This window comes from Typopeltis vanoorti, chromosome 5 (genome assembly GCF_054136105.1).
Source record: "Typopeltis vanoorti isolate ZY-2024b chromosome 5, IOZ_Tvanoo_1.0, whole genome shotgun sequence".
NCBI lineage: Eukaryota > Metazoa > Arthropoda > Arachnida > Uropygi > Thelyphonidae > Typopeltis > Typopeltis vanoorti.
In genome coordinates this window covers 87963266-87979600 of record NC_143553.1, presented here as the reverse complement: position 1 = coordinate 87979600, position 16335 = coordinate 87963266, and the positions used below count along the sequence as shown (strand labels likewise).

Genomic DNA, 16335 nt, shown 5'->3' with positions numbered 1-16335 from the left:
CTTTTATGATAAAACGCAAGGAAAGATATTTGCCAAGTTAATTATTTCGAAAGAAAAATTTACGGCTTGGAAACCTCGTGTTAAAATGTAAAAGTGGCCACTACCTATTGCGGTGCCGAGCTACTCAACAATGGTGAGAGAAAACCCAGCCAGCTTGGCATTCACACGAAACTATTGTTTACTCTAGCGAGGCTTAACGTTCTGTTTTAAAGTACGGACTAAGTGAAATATTGGAAGCTACTGTCAAACTACGCAAACTAGGAAAGATGTTATGAAACATTTGCAAGGTTTCTTCCGGAAATTAAACTCTCTCTCTCTCTCTCTCTCTCTCTCTCTCTTCGTGTGCCGTTTACACTTATCATCAAGAGGAAGTGTTGCACTATTCTAGTACAGGTTGCATGCTAGATAAAATTCTTTACATTTTCATATAAAATTTAGTGTGTTTGTTCAAAACTGACGGCTTTTACAAAGATAAATATAAGACGAGTGCATTGAAAGATTAAACTGAAGCTATTTTCCTTTCGAACTCTTCGACTTGGTTCTGTTAACTTATCAATTTTTTTCTTCATCTAGTTTTTTTTTCTTATTTGATAGTATATTATGTTGTCTTGACATACAGACCGAAATGCAATAGATAAAGAAAAAAGGAACAATTTATTGTATTATAGGATCATAGGCTGTGTACAGAAAAAGTAGATTTTTACTGTATACTCCGGCCTATAGAAAAGATAATCAAATAGAATAGAAAACGAAGATAAATTGAGATGCCGTTTAAAGTGCTCGGAATATCGCTGTAGGAGGTTAAGCAATGTTTCAAGGTTGAGAATATAGACTTGGTTTGTTATCCGTAAAGTAAATTAATAATTACATGTAGCAGAAACTGAACATCCCCAACTCATGAAGGCACAATGTATAATATTGAGACACATTCGTTGGTGTTGTTTAGTGATGAAACAAGTAATTTAGGATTCCCAACTTTTTCTAACATTATATACATGGAAAATTTATATTTCGAGGTCAATGTTTTTGGGAGTATCATATATGGTTTACCTCTATTTTTGCATCTTCGATGATAATTAAAATATTTGGAGATGCATTTCATGAAGATGGTGTGCTGCAACACAATCCTGAACTTCTGGAAGCATCATCATCATGTATTGTCTTACCATCAATAAGAGCATCATGAAAATACGAAATAAATATTAAAAAAATATTTCACACTTTTATACGAAATAGGAGGTCACGATGCTAAAATGCCATTATAAAATAAAAATCTTCAACTCACAAGGATCATTCCTAAGTATAAATTGCTTGGGATACTATAATATGCATTATCTGTCTTGCTTTTGCCATATTAACAATACTAGAGGCACCTTAATATCGATTCTTGTTGAAATATATGTTTATTGTGACTTAATAAAAATTAAAATACCTTTATTTCTATATAAAATATACACTACGAACTGTAATAAAAGAGTACTTAGAGAAACGTAACCACTTATGCAGCCTAAAATCGTTTAAGTTAACTGGGTGATACACTTCTTAAAAATGGTTTGAGAAGAAGAGCTGCTGAAGATAAACAATGCAGCGTAAGAAGAAAGAGCTGTTTAAGGGAAAAAAAAACAGATCGGGTGTGTAAGAAGTAGGAGAAGAAAAAGTGTGAGGCGCTTAGAAAGAAACAATAAAAGACCATAGGCTGTGATGTTATGAAGTAGGAAAGAATAATAAGAAGAGTTGCTGAGAGATTATGATGTAGAATTGCTGAGAATAGAGGAATAAAATGATGATGATGATGATGATGAGAAGATGAAGAAGAATTTTTGAAAGACGAACCTTGTTGAAAAGTTGCTGAGTATTGGATTGGTTGACTTCCTTGGAATCACCACGAGGGAATTAAAGTTATGATCTTACTATATTATACATGTTAATTGGTAAAAAGATGAGATTAAGAAGAAATAATGATGAACACTATTCCATTATCGTAAAGGAAGGAATGTAATCATCACTAACACGTTGGAAATAGACTTAAACAGATGTATACGATTAAACTGCAGGATCCATGGCAAACATCCTGAAAGTAAGCGATTTTTCACCATAACCTTGCTCTTCTGTAGCTATTGTAGTTATTTGCTTTGTTATTTTAAATATTAGTGATGTGAAAAACATTCTATTCAAAAACCTATTAACTATAGCCAACTTTATCAACTATATTCAAAACCCGTATCCACTGTAGGCTTTTGTAGCAATAGATGGTATACTTCCAGCTCCAGCACACAATTTGCGATCTTGAAATGCTATTGATTACAGCTATATTTCTGAAACTTCTACATTTTCTCCATAAATTCTATTGATTCATTACAACCGTTTAGAATATTTTAATATGTTTATTTCGAAACGTTTTATTTACAGATTATTGTATTTCCTTTATTGAACCAAGAGTTGAAACAGCACTTAGAATACAGAGGTTCGAATATCGATCAAGTCCATGAATACTTTACTCGATGTTACTGATAAGCAATATTAAAATACATTTCCCACCACGGTTTGGAACAATGTTTCTCAAAGTGATACATCAGGTGGCTGTTGCCTATAGCAACCAGCGATCAATGTGTCCGTTCTCAGGAATTTGTGTGTGGATACTAGTAACTAGAATTTGAGAAGAAGATAGAGGTATAAGTTCTGTTTTCTTTGAAATAAGGAAGCTCATTCTAAGTTGGATGATTTTGTGTTTTTCATTTGAAAAACACAAAATCTGAAAAACACATTTCTAGCATTGCTGGAAAAAGAATGAAGCCAATCAGACTTTGGCTCATGAAGTCAGAATCATGTTAACATCGCTTCGAATCCGACTTCCCTTTCTTGAATTCTGTGCGGTTTTTTTTCGACTAAATCTGTTATCGAAATTAATGGCTTTATTATAATTGACAAAAAACAATGAAATGATTCATAATTGAAAAAAAAATTAGAATTGCCAAAATTTCTCTTAGATCCAATAATACAATGAATCTTATCAGAACACTTGTGATTACGTTTTTTTTTTTTTTTAATTTCGGCGAACTGCGAAGCCATTAACAGTGGAGGAATAGAGTTTGCCCACTCCATCGCGAAATCAGTCGCTTGGTTGGGACCTCTAGGGAAATCACTGGAACGAAACTGCTTGCTTTGCGTGATAATTTTGCTTCCAATGTTAAGTGGACAGCAAATCACGTGACGAACGCGATTTACGTAAGAACGCAATAACACCAGCGATATACATGTGAGAGGGGAGCATAGCAAGCAGGAGTGATTCGTGATTTAATGATGTTTATTTATTCATTTTCACGCACACACACACACACACTCAAATCTGTGATTTTTTTCCTTCCTTAACGGCGTATTAAATTTTCTGCATCATCACCCAACTCCAGATTACTACCAGTGATTTTCTACAAACTACTCAGTAATGACGACAATATTCTGAATTCAAATTTACCTTTTAAACTAAGTCGCTTATCAATAGAAACGTTTTCCTAAGATCGTCGACTGCCACAGAAATATTCTTAATCGTTCATTCTAGATCTTCTACTCTTCTGAGATTATATGAAACGTTATTTCTCTTCTACAGGTGTCGCACCCAGTTAATTAGAATAATCATCGCATTTACTAACATTAATTCGCTATTCGGTATCTTGTGTTATATCTCATTAGAATGGAGACCACGCTACCGAATATCTTGGCGGAAAGATTTAAAAACTTCTCTCTTTCAATTCCTTTGTACGCTTCGCCTTTCTCATTATCACATGAAATGTTTTGAGTTCCTTTAATATATTTCTTAAGTAGAAAGTTTAATTTAGATTTGCCTCTGTTTCCTTTAAGTGTTTCATTCGACCGTGTAACATAATAGGGTTTGTTACCTGGATATTAATTTGGGATTTATATCTGCAGAACGAGGCGGCATCATTTCCTCCCAGATTTGTGTTTTCTTCGTTTCATCTAGCTCCTTTGATCATCATTGCGTAACACCCTTTTATCCTGCCAAGCATTCCATGGGAATGTCTCGTCTTACCGTAAGACTTTTCCATATTTTCAGAAGACAAATGAGATGTCTGATAGAAACACATCGAGTGTAATTTGGAGGATAGAAAGTTCCTGTCAATAGAGGGAACGGATATGAGATACATACGACCTTATGTGATATGGTCAAGGTCATGCTTAATTATATTGCTTTGGTTACAGTACTATATTGTGTCTGTCTTTTCGTGTTTAGTCGGTCGGTCCAGGTGCAGTTACGAACCTGGAATGCAACTTCTCCAAGTGTGTCCACTGCACTCTAAGCATATATAATATTTGATAAGATCTTGTATAAATGTCTTTTTACTATTAATTAACAACAAATTAAGAATTGTGGATTATAATGATTTAAAGAATTTGCATAAAAGATTTTTAGTGTACACGTTAGTCATTTCAAGACACTTCGGATCTGTATGGACAACATTTTCCACCTAAAGACATTCAGAAACATCTACATCCAAGGCAGGATTCAAATTCACAGCCTGTTGAGTGGAAAGCGGACATGCTATTCATTTAGCAACGACGCCCATTTAATTGGGGTTAAAATAAGTGCGAGAATGCAGAAATCTTAAGAGATTATCAAGATTATCAACATGTGTGTGTGTAACATAAATTGTTTTTTATGTTACACACACACACACACACATGCGTATTTACATTTCAATAGTGATTTCAACCATCGTCAGGAGGAAAAAAAAATTCGCAGTAAAAAAAAAAAGACCAAATATTACTTACAATTAATTTTAACTACGTAGGCGGGCTTTGAAGTTGAACAGTTCATAGACCATTAATGAATAAACTGTCTCGCTATTACTCGTATATACGTTTGTATATAATTGCGTAACTTAAACACATCCAATGAGCCTAACACAGTATTTCTATATATTTGTTCCGATACGATGTGCATAAATTGAGTATCATTCGATTATTTCTTCACCACAGATACTCGTTTAATTTATTAAACAATTGAATAGGATGCAGTAATATGCTATTTCGAATACTGCGAAAACAATTCAGTTTTTGATCAAGTAAACTCGCTAGATATTTTGACGAAACAAAACGGCATCAATAATTTAATTAATTTTTCCAGCGTTAATGCACAAGCAATAAAATTATATGAAGTTATAAAAATATGCATAACTAGATCATTACACTTTTATTATAAGGGCGATGCTCTAGTTGCCAATTGCTTATGCTGAACTTAAAACCTTTCCGAAAAAAAGTAAATTAGTTTTAAACATAAAGGTAAGGAAGAAATATTATTCTCCATGCTTCAATAATTTATATACTGTTTCTTTTAAAATTTCTTCCTTTCATAAGTGAGTGGAAAATATTTTATTTCTCTTAATTGTATTTTAAAGTCCATTATAGTTTCTTTCCTTTAAATATCTTTCCCGGTAAATTTCAGTAAATCGGACTGTTAATTCCAAAAAAATAAACTTTAGGTATTAAAATTAATAAATACTTCATAATTTCGGATTAAAATGATTACTTTAGTTAACCTTAATAAATGATCGCTTACATTTAATGAGATTTTACATAATTCTAATGTATTAGATCATGGTAGATCGATCACATTAGAGTAAAATAGTTCGCAAGTAGCAGTGGTGTATATAGCGAACCTTAATTGTTACGTATATTAAAGTTAAGACACGGAGTATTTTTAAAATTAACGACAGTTAACTTTCTATCATTTCACTAACACGATCTTACTTTGCTTATATACTGCAAGCAAAACTAAATGAGAGAAAATGATTCGAATGATAGTTAGATTGATGAGAATCTGGAACTGAACACTCCCATAAAAACTGATTACAAGGTAGAGACATGAACAGTTCGAACATTGTTCACGTGACATGCTGTACCATGTAAAATGTAAACACACAACACTATTTGTTAGTAAGTTAATGACTTAATTACTACCACAGAAAGATAGATAGAACACCGATAGTGCACGGCTAATGACAGAATAAATTAGCATCCTTTATTGTCCTTTCACAACACGAGAAAACTGCTTCATTATGAACAGTCACTTTTTAAAGTCTATATTAGAGAGGCTTTTACAGACTGGAAAGAAAACATATTGTTGAATATACACAAAAGCACAAGTACAGAGAAACCTTAGCGAATATTTAAATGAATTAATGCATTTCAAATGAAGTAATGATTAAAGGGATGTTTTGTCCGAAAGAAAATACTCCCATCGACCACAAATATCATTACTTAGGGTTAATTCTAATGTAGATTAGGAGATAATGACGTGTGTTCACTGGCTGGTTTGTCTCTGATGAAAGGCAGAGAGAGGTGTTAAGTTTTTGGAAGATTAATTCTTCCAGCTCTGCATGGGAATAATTAACTGAATTTTAAGTAGTGAAAATGAAAAAAAAAGTATAATATATTTTGAATAATATGAATGTTTTTATGAATCAGTTGCCTAAAGGTTTCAAGTATTTCTAAACTTTAACTCTTTAATCGTTTCAAAATATACCTCTGGAAGCAAATACTTTTCCAGATTATACTGATTTGATATGCAAGTCATCTGATCTAAATTGCATTAGAGAATCTTACAATGCACCATTTTGCTCAGACAATCTTCGTCAGAGGGAACTTCTTGATTAGTTTTGTGCAAATTAGAGTGATTGTACTTTATGTAAGATACATGGAGAGCAACAAAATAAAAGAGGTCCGAATTTTCATAGATTTCTGTGACTTAATATTTAATTGAAGACCTCAACATTAAGTCGACTACCAAAGAGAACTTTTTTTGGAAATTCTGTATTTTTGTGTATTCGTTTTCATAAAGGAACAAACACTATGTTTGACTCCATGAAATATATTAATTCCAGGAAAAAATAAAGCTTTAACAGTGGCAGGAAAGGATAAAAAGTAATTATATATATGCGTCTTAGCGATGCACAACGCACATTTCTTAGCTTGTCTTCATGAGTGTTTCATACCACCCATTATCCGCTACAAATAAATAAGATACATCTCTAGTCTTCCGTGTATTATAATTTCCAGTATGATTATATAACAACACATATTTTTAATTATTTATTTTAATTTCTCTCCTAAACAAGCGTAAGATTCGTATTCGATTACATATAAATTCTGCGTTGACTGGTACTCTGATCACTGTTTCCGGTCTTTAACCAGCTTCTTGCAATCCGCTCTCCCGGTTTCTTTTTTCCTACTCTTTAATTCCCTGAAGGGTATTTACCGATTCAAGTCTCATTTCCCTTTATCTCATTTAGCTACGCAGAGAACTTTCTGGCGATGTGTTTATGACCTTTACATGTCCTTTGTGCTAAGCAACAGTAGAAATGCCATTTCGAAGTTTATTTTTTCTACCGAGTAAACAATCAAAATTATTCTACAATTTATAACACGAACTTTCCTGGCATTGATTTTATTTTTGTATACAGATTCGTTATTTAATTTCGAGTTAAATAATATCATAATCATTCGTGATATGAATTCAATAATATAAGGATTTGTCATTTTTCTGGTATTATTAATAATTAATCAATTCAAAACTATTTAATCGTTACTATTGGTTTTCTCCAAGAGCAAACTTTTATTTTTTTTTCTTATTTTTCAAAACCTGAACTAAAAATTAATGTAACATATTGTTAAGTATAATGTTCTGCTAAAATTCTAGAATATATTTTTAAATTGCATTTTTTAATAAAATAAAGTTAATTATACCTGTTAATGCACCATTTAGAAATTTATATAATGGTTATTAATATTTCCTACTGATTGATTGCTGTAGTTCTCCTACTTGAAAGAAATAATTGATTTTGTTTGTAGGTAAAGGTATATTATGATCCTGTTTTTCTATGGGAATAATTTAAGCCTTTTGTTTGTTTAGGAGCGACTTGATGTTGTAGCTGCAGTTGGAAGCAGCTTCGTAATGGTTGAATAACATTCATTTGCCATGGTTTATAACTTATGATGAAATTAAATGTTGTTACATCGGTAACCATTCAGTAGTATTTTCAAAACTCTGTTAAACTATTCTTAAGTTTTAAATTTCAATATCAACACAACAAACCAACTTCTGAAACAAATTAAAATCAAGCATTAAAGGTATGCACTTAGAAATCAGTATAAAATGATGAATTTATTATTTATAAACAAAGCAGCAGCAGAGAGGTGTATTTGAGTTTGCAATACTCTTAACAATAGTGCAAGAGGGTCCATTGTACAAACTTCGTATTCTACAAGCATTTCTTAGCACGAGAAACCTGAAGGCAGATCGTTCACTCTTTTATTATTATTATTATTGTTTTTGACTTCTTTTAACCATGACGTACATGAACTATTCCATGTTTGATATATTCGGTGAAATATTCCAGAGGGAAGAGCTGTTGGTAATCGAGTGTCTATGGTAGGATAGTCTTAGCTGTTGGCGATTTTCCAGACCTGCTATTCTATTGGCGTGTGTGTGTGTGTGTGTGTGTGTGTGTGTGTGTGTGTGTGTGTGTGTGTGTGTGTGTGTGTGTGTGTGTGTGAAGGAACTAAGGCAATGTTTTGCTTAATCCTAATCCCAGGATTAGCCATGTAACAATAATTGTTTCATAGTGTATGGCACTTATCACAATATTGAGGGGGTAGGGAGGATACGATACTAATATCAGTGCTGATGTCACCACATGGTCATCTAAAGCCCGTATAGGTTGACCTCCGAGCATAGCATCTTCTCGAAGACACAGATATACACGTCCGTTGATAATCACGTGGTAAATGTCGTCACAGGGTTCGTGAGTTCAACGGGAAATTGGAAAATAATAATAACAACAATAATGATAACGTTTGTTCAGAACGTAGGCATGCGTCCAACTCTGACCATTTCATTTCGTAGTGTTCTCGTAGAACTTCGCGAGATGTTCCCGTTGGCACTATAAGCACTCCACTAGCAGCACTCTCGATGCTTCTTGAAGTCTCTCCTCATGGAGAAATGTCCCGTTTGGTGTTTTTATTTCGAAACTGACGGATGGCTTTCACAATTGTTGCATAGGGCGTCTTGTTATCACCTCTTCTGTCTGTTGTTCGACTTATGAAAGACGACATTCGACGGATCGTCTGCTAATTCGGGATACTTTTCTAAGTCGTGATAGAAATCGGCCACATAACCCACTGCGGCACCGTAACTGCGAATTTCTTCTATTTCTGTCTCCGTCCACTTCATGGATCCTCGCTGATTGGCTTCAATTTCCTTCTTTTCCTGAAGCCACCTCTGGCTAATGGCGTGCTTCACCGCGTGCCGTAGAAGACGTTGGCTTTCCTTTTCCAACGTCGTTCCGTACCTGATGTTCAGAATCGTGTGATGAGCGTGAATCCTAAGGTCGACGGGATTACTCGACTTCTGGTCATCGGTTTTAATCACGTGCACGGAAGTGTTCACTAAGTTGCCGAGTTTGTTTTGTAGCTGCTCCAAGTCGTAGTCCAAAAGCTGCGGGTTCTCCTTAACCAGATAAAAAGTGTCCTGTCCGTGCATGACCATATGGAAGTTCAGCAAGTAGCTGTTGTTGAACACGGCCGCAACCACCTCACGTCTTGTGGAGTTCACTTTGCCGGTCGAACGGACGATGACCTTCCCACGGGCACGCGAAAGTGTAATTCCTGGTCCGAAAGGCACATTTTGAGTACTTATTTTGGGTTTCCCAAGATCGAGAAGTTGTTCTTTTTTCACTTTAGATTTCTCGACGCTGCTGAATCTCGAAAAAGTGTCCAGCTTCTTTTTCACTGCACAAGTTAGTCCGGAAAGAAGAGGTAACGAGGGCAACTCCAAATGTACACGGTTTATACAAGAGGAAATCTTTTTCTTGGTTAAATCTGTCGCTGCTAGGTCCAGGTTATCTATGTTAATTCCTTGATTCCTTATCCAGTCTACGAGTTCTACATGTAATAAGCATAAATAGAAATTGAATTAATTTCTTCTTTATTAAAAAAAAAGAAAAATAATAATCGTAAAATATAATTTTAAATGTAACATTTAACATATAAAAAGGTGATCAATCTTAGATTTTAAGTAAGTTAAATAAATTTAAACTTATACACCATTTAGAATATAATATATAAATATTATAGAATAATTTAGTTGATCGAAGCTTAGTAGTAAATGTAATAATGTATTAATGCATTTAGTGAAATGGATGAAACTGTCAAATTGTGTTTTGCAAAATACAATAAAAATAAAAATTGAAAAAATTAACAAATAAGAACAGAATTTGATAGAATAAGCAGTTTACAGACATAAACTAAAAGACTTGTATACATCGAGTTATTTAGACAAAAAATGTATTTGGCAAACAGTGAAGCGTTGTTGTTCTCGAATAATTCTCAGAAACTTACTGAAAATTTAACTCAAGCTGAAAGTAAGCTACAAATAAATGAATAATTAAAATTTCATGGTGGTTGTTTCATAATTTATTCGCGTCTGTGTCTTTATCTTTACTCTTCATATTGTCGAATTCGCACTCCTCTTGTCTCACATTTGTTCAAACGTCCACAAATCATTGCAAGGGGGATCGCAGCGCCACACAGTGGCATTTATATCAGGCATTCTATTTTGGGTCGTAACACCTTTAAGTGCACGTAGTAATTTAGATAACTACACGGATCTGTCCGCATCTCATGTTAAAATCAATTAGCACTAATCAATGCCTGCCTTGCAGGTAAAGGATCTGATCGTCTCGAATGGTTTATTTTCCTCCGATCACAAACTGCTAATTTAAGAGCAAGTTGACCTTTCATGTAAAATGAGTCTATTCACTTGATTTAATCTGTAATCTAAGTTATCGAACTTCTCCAACTACCGAATGCTTAACGCATTTGTTAATGTATAGATTAAAAGAATATGATAATCATCCTCTAGGCTTACCTTCGTCTAAACTCTCATTACTGCCTCCAGTTTCACGTATCAAGGTGCGCTGATTCCATATCAAGCTTTCACTACTTCTCTTGTTATAACTTCGATATAGAATAGATTAAGAGAGTTAGTTGGAAGTTTGTGGTATTAATAGGAGTAAGATCTTTTGCAGATATTCTGTTACCACACAAATTCGTGAGAACTTCAATGTCTATAAACTGAACAAATGAGCGTGAAATACGATGACAGTTTTGTGCTTCTGAACATCAGGAACTTCATATCGCTACACAGTGTAATAATAAACTTCCAGGTAGAATAGGATCTCTAAATTGGACGTGTTCATTTACTCTGTTAACGCCTACTTAACATCTATCCATTGTAGTTTCTGGTGTCCGTCCCAGAGGCGATAGCCGGAATGAGGAATGCGTAGTAGCTGTATTTGAAAACGGGAACTATGAATACGTTGCTTAGTTACTGTTCGTCGTTCTACAGCTTAAGATAAACTGTGTCTGTGAAATAAGGAATTGAACGAGCTAGAAAAGGGAGGAAGCCAAGGGTCATTGATCAGTCCGACAGCTCTATGTTGAGCAGCCTCGATGAATTTAAGATGCTTTCATTGGATAAGTATAAGACAACACAAGCCGTTTGGTTAGAAAAGAGCTCAATTTACATCATTTCAGGATACAAGGAAGTTTATTGAATTAAAGTTTGGTCTGTCTTATCAGTCGCTGAGAGAATTTCCCTCTCGTAATCTCAGAAGGGAAATTTTAAAACAAATGCATAGTTAACAGAAATAATTCACACATCTTATGATTTAAGCTAATCTTAAAAGACAACAATGATGTCAGTAAAAGTTCTGCAAATGTAAAACGTCATTCCATAGCATACTGGAGTCTGAGACTTGTAAAAGATAAGAAGTTGTTCACGTGAGAAGTATTGCTTTAAGCATAAATAGAAACATTCTTACCAAGCATATCAAACCCAATGATGTAGGTAGATGTATTTATCACAACAGAAGCTTAAAGCTTTCTTTATTATAAAGAAAGAAAACGTCGTCTGGATAAAGGAAACAGATGTTATCAAATTAAAACTAGATCTAAAACATTTTTTGAAAGAAAACAGGAATTCTCGTCTCGTAAAACACGGTAGTTACGTTACTATAACATCTCGCGTTGTGCAAAGCCGTGCTATAGGGGACTAAGAGCTAGCACAAAAAAAAGGGGGGAGGAGTATCTATCCAAAAGTTAAACAAAATACACCATAACTATCGGAAACTTAATGGTTTATTAAAAAAGTTCTAAAACAAATATCTTACAAACTGTGATACATGTACGTCAGATAATGAGCGTTCATTTAGTGTTCTTCCTCCTTCATCCCTGCTAAGCACGCTCAATCCAGAATATTTTCTGGCTTCATTAGGATAATCTAGGACTGGAATTCAATTCACATTAAAGAAAGTATTCCAATACGATTATTAAGAACTAAGTTCACTAATATACTCCCTGATAAATTTATAAATGATCAAATAAGAGCCAAAATAACCTTATCATTAAATGTCACTAACTTCGCGCTTCAAGGTCACATAGTCTAAAACAAGAACAAGTTCAATAGCACAGAACCTAATTCAAGGATTTCCTAACAAAATAAAACACGAGGAATGCGGAAAAATTACATCCGAAATAATAGCAAAGCTTTAGTTTTTTTTTCACGCACAATAGCTCAAAAATACAGTGTTATGAGAGGATTGCCTCAATTCTCTAAGCGTATTAGAGCAAAACTGTGCTGTGGTAGTAGTAGTACTGTGGTATACTGGGGATTGTCTGTATTAATTTCTGCTCATGCTACACCGTATGTTGCTCATATACCATGTCCGGTCAGTGGAAATGGACAGAAAGTCGATAGGTATGTCATATATTTATGAGATCAATTATGGACCGTATCCCTTTGATAATAATGTAAAGGAGAATGGAGAAAATTTAAATAAAGTGATTTTTCTGAAAACTTAAACAAAACATTAGACATAGAAACTTCGAGGGAATTTCAAACAATAAGATCACAGCACCCCCCGTGTAAATTGCAGGTTTCTCGTGGGGAAAGGATGAATTGAACAGATGAGGATAGAGTTTACATTGTTTGTTTCCGCATATGAACCACAAGATGACATCACATTAGCATGTTCACTATCAGTCAATAACATGGTCGCACGAGAACACCGTATAAGCATAATGAAACTCACACGTGAGTGGTTGTGGGTTAGTTCTGGAATATTCGCTGCCCAATTTTGTTCTTACACCCCGTGATTTTCCATTCCTTATGATCAGTAAAATTACCTGAGTACATGTCATTTGAAAACAACTGCAATGTGCAGCACACTATCATTTCCTGTTTAAAAGACTTGACATTTTTTTTCTAAGCGACGATAAATGTGTTGATGCCAGTGATGTCTAAAGTGATCATTAGATCACACTTCATACGAATTGACGTATCACAAGTGACTCGAATTAGTGAAGTAATCTAATGTTCGAAGTGAAGTGATTTTCTTCACTTCGCTTCTACATCCAATGAAGTTATGTAATGTCCATTTAATTCGATGAAGACGCGATTGTCATCTAATTCCAATCCTTTCCGAAAAACAAAAGACTGCACAAAAAATGTTTAAAAATAATCACCATTGACCTTTCAGATATAAAGAAGATATTGAGATGTCCAAATTGTGTATATTTCAAGTAAAGAAACGATCTCAAAATATATGAAAGAAATATTGGAGATGGAATCACAAAGTCCCAAGTTAATAGAATAAATTCGGTTAAGCAGCATTGGTGAAGTTGTCATTGGAAATAGAAAAAGAAGAATTGCGTAATGTACTCGCCAAGTTAAATAAGCAATTCAGGAAAATAAGGCATTATGAAGAAGGAACCCCAAAAAGCAAATCAGCTTGATCCCGTAGAGGACTCACTACCAAGAAAAGTGTACGAAAGACAAGTTGTATGTAAAGGTAGTAGAATAAAAAATCATGGAAACATTTGGAAACAAATAGACAAGATCTAAGTACAAGAAAGTATAGTAATAAGAAGAATGTGTCAAAATATTCCATCCGAAGATTGAAAAGACCGAAAATGCAGAAGAAATATTCGATCTCTCTACATTCTGTTGCATTTGGACCACAAGAGGAATAAATGAGGATTTGATAAGAAATATCTGAAGTAATTATTTCGAAGTAAAAACGTAAATTATGAATGAAATAATGAAACTATAGGGAAGGAAATAGAAAATAATACTAGCATGACACTAGACCTAATATGATCTACAAAAAAGAAGAAAGAGATCTGCAGTTGGACGGTATTTGACTCGAAGTGCTGCACATGGGCGCGGCTGAATTCAGATTGTTTCGGCAGAAGTTTAGATCAGATAACTGAAGAACTTCTTTAAAAAAATCACGAAGCGTCTCAAGAAAGGCAGATGAAAGCATCAAACGGGTGTGAATTGAGAAAAATGATTGAAGACAAATTCGGTGATGATCAAGATAGATTTTGTACAAAGTGAGAGGAGTTTCCGTGGAAATGTTGAAAACAGAAAGGTACTATCTATGTTGGAGACCTGAGTTCCGACTAGGATACTAAGAGCCTTCACAAGGACTTGGCAACTTAATTCAAGCCAGCTGGGCATCATACACAGCAGTACGATTACGCTGAGTTTTACTTCGTCCTTAAAAATATAAACAGGGAGGCGAACATGGACACGAACATAATTTCCTCACAAGAATTCACACATAGTGATCAATTTATTTCTCATCCTAAAACAATAATAGCTATCTGGAAGATTTAGGACCATGTTCTTTTTTAACCTTTAAGTAAATAAGCTCGAAATCATGAGAAAAGACTTAAACGACTCAAAGCAACCTCTTTGATATCATAATATATATCATGCACTTAAGTAGCAAGTCAGCAGTTAGAATTAAAAGTTCTGTAGCATGGATACGCATTATTTTTATGTAGGGGTCATCCACATATCAGTCCTGTCTTATTATTATGGAAAGTGGAATTATTTTGTATGTCAGATTTTAGTGGAAGGATATCAAACTTCTTTCTTTTCTGATGCAAGATATTACCGATGTTATCGACATCTTTAACAAATGTCTAAGGCACATTAACAAAATGTATTCTAGAATGCGTTCTAAATGTCAAACGTCCTATAATTCGTAAAATGATTGTGCAAAGTACAGTCAGGGACTGTGAGAGTGTATACAGTCTATGTGCCTGACCAATGAAAAGAGGCAGCTCAGCCAGGTGAAGGAACATCAGCAAATAAACACCAAGAAAAGATATGGCAATGGAGTGATGAATCCTGATTCCTGCTATTTCAGACAGACAGTAACTAAGGGAATAGCCACAAACACGTTGCAGTGGGCCCATCATGCTTTCTGTGCTTTCGTATAACAGTTCAAGATGGTGGGACAATGGTGTAAGCATGTGTTTCAGGTAATCTTTACGGCATTTGTAACTAGCAGCTCAAGATATAAATGATGTTGTTAACCTGATATGCAATTAACACGTTCAGTGGAATAACGGACAGAACGCACTGTCACATGACACGTCATCCAGTAATGGGGATAGGAACGTGATAGTCACATTGCCTTAAGGAATTGCTCCAATAAATCACCAGATTATGACATCTGCCTAACTATGGTATGATAACGTGAATGTGTTTGCACTTATAGTCTTGCTACGATAGATCATCCTAACACTCAACTCGAATTAAGTGTCATCATCATCATCATCTTGGACGACTCAATTGAATGTTAGCCAATCGCGTGCAAAGGCAATAGAGTTACCAGCGGACACTCCACTTTTTATACTACCAAAAAGACAAATCAGAAAGAGAACACATGAAATTAAACACATAAAATATACTGGTATCATAGTTTTAGTTGCCTTTTCCGTAATTCCAATTAACTTTAGTCATCTTGGGTAGCACCGTGTGATATTGGTCTAAATGCTCATGAAAGACGCTTACTATGGGGTTTGCTTAACATAATGGCCAGGATATCATTATGTAACAGTGAAAAATGTGGTTGATCGCATCATACCACTTCTGTAATTTATACGAGAAGCGCATCATGTGTGTTCTCAATTGCAGTAAGAGGTTAGCAGACAGTTCTATCAGTACAGGTCCGAGTTTAGAGTTTTCTAGTTGGATAAATCCGATGCAGAAAAGGAATCTCATGTTAAATTCTTTGGCAATCATTATAACCGATGTTGCTTGCTAATTAGTTACGTTTATTACATACAAAATATCCTTTTATTTTCCCAAAGGTCATAACAGAACCGAGATGTTCCTATATGAACTATATGCATCATAGTAAAGGAAAGGGGCATCTATTGCTGAAATAAGTGGTCTGTTATTTGCAC

At 34.5% G+C, this 16335-nt stretch overlaps 1 protein-coding gene across 1 annotated transcript in view; it reads right to left on the bottom strand.

The window, feature by feature from the left end:
* Positions 1–8156: 8156 nt before the first annotated feature.
* The window catches only part of LOC150106628 (teneurin-m-like), a 281208-nt gene continuing 273029 nt past the window's right edge, over positions 8157–16335 (bottom strand). The window contains exon 27 of the mRNA XM_090392589.1: positions 8157–9954. Coding sequence (XP_090248715.1) covers positions 9086–9954 — 869 coding nt within the window. The 3' untranslated portion in view covers positions 8157–9085. The remainder of the gene's footprint in view (positions 9955–16335) is intronic.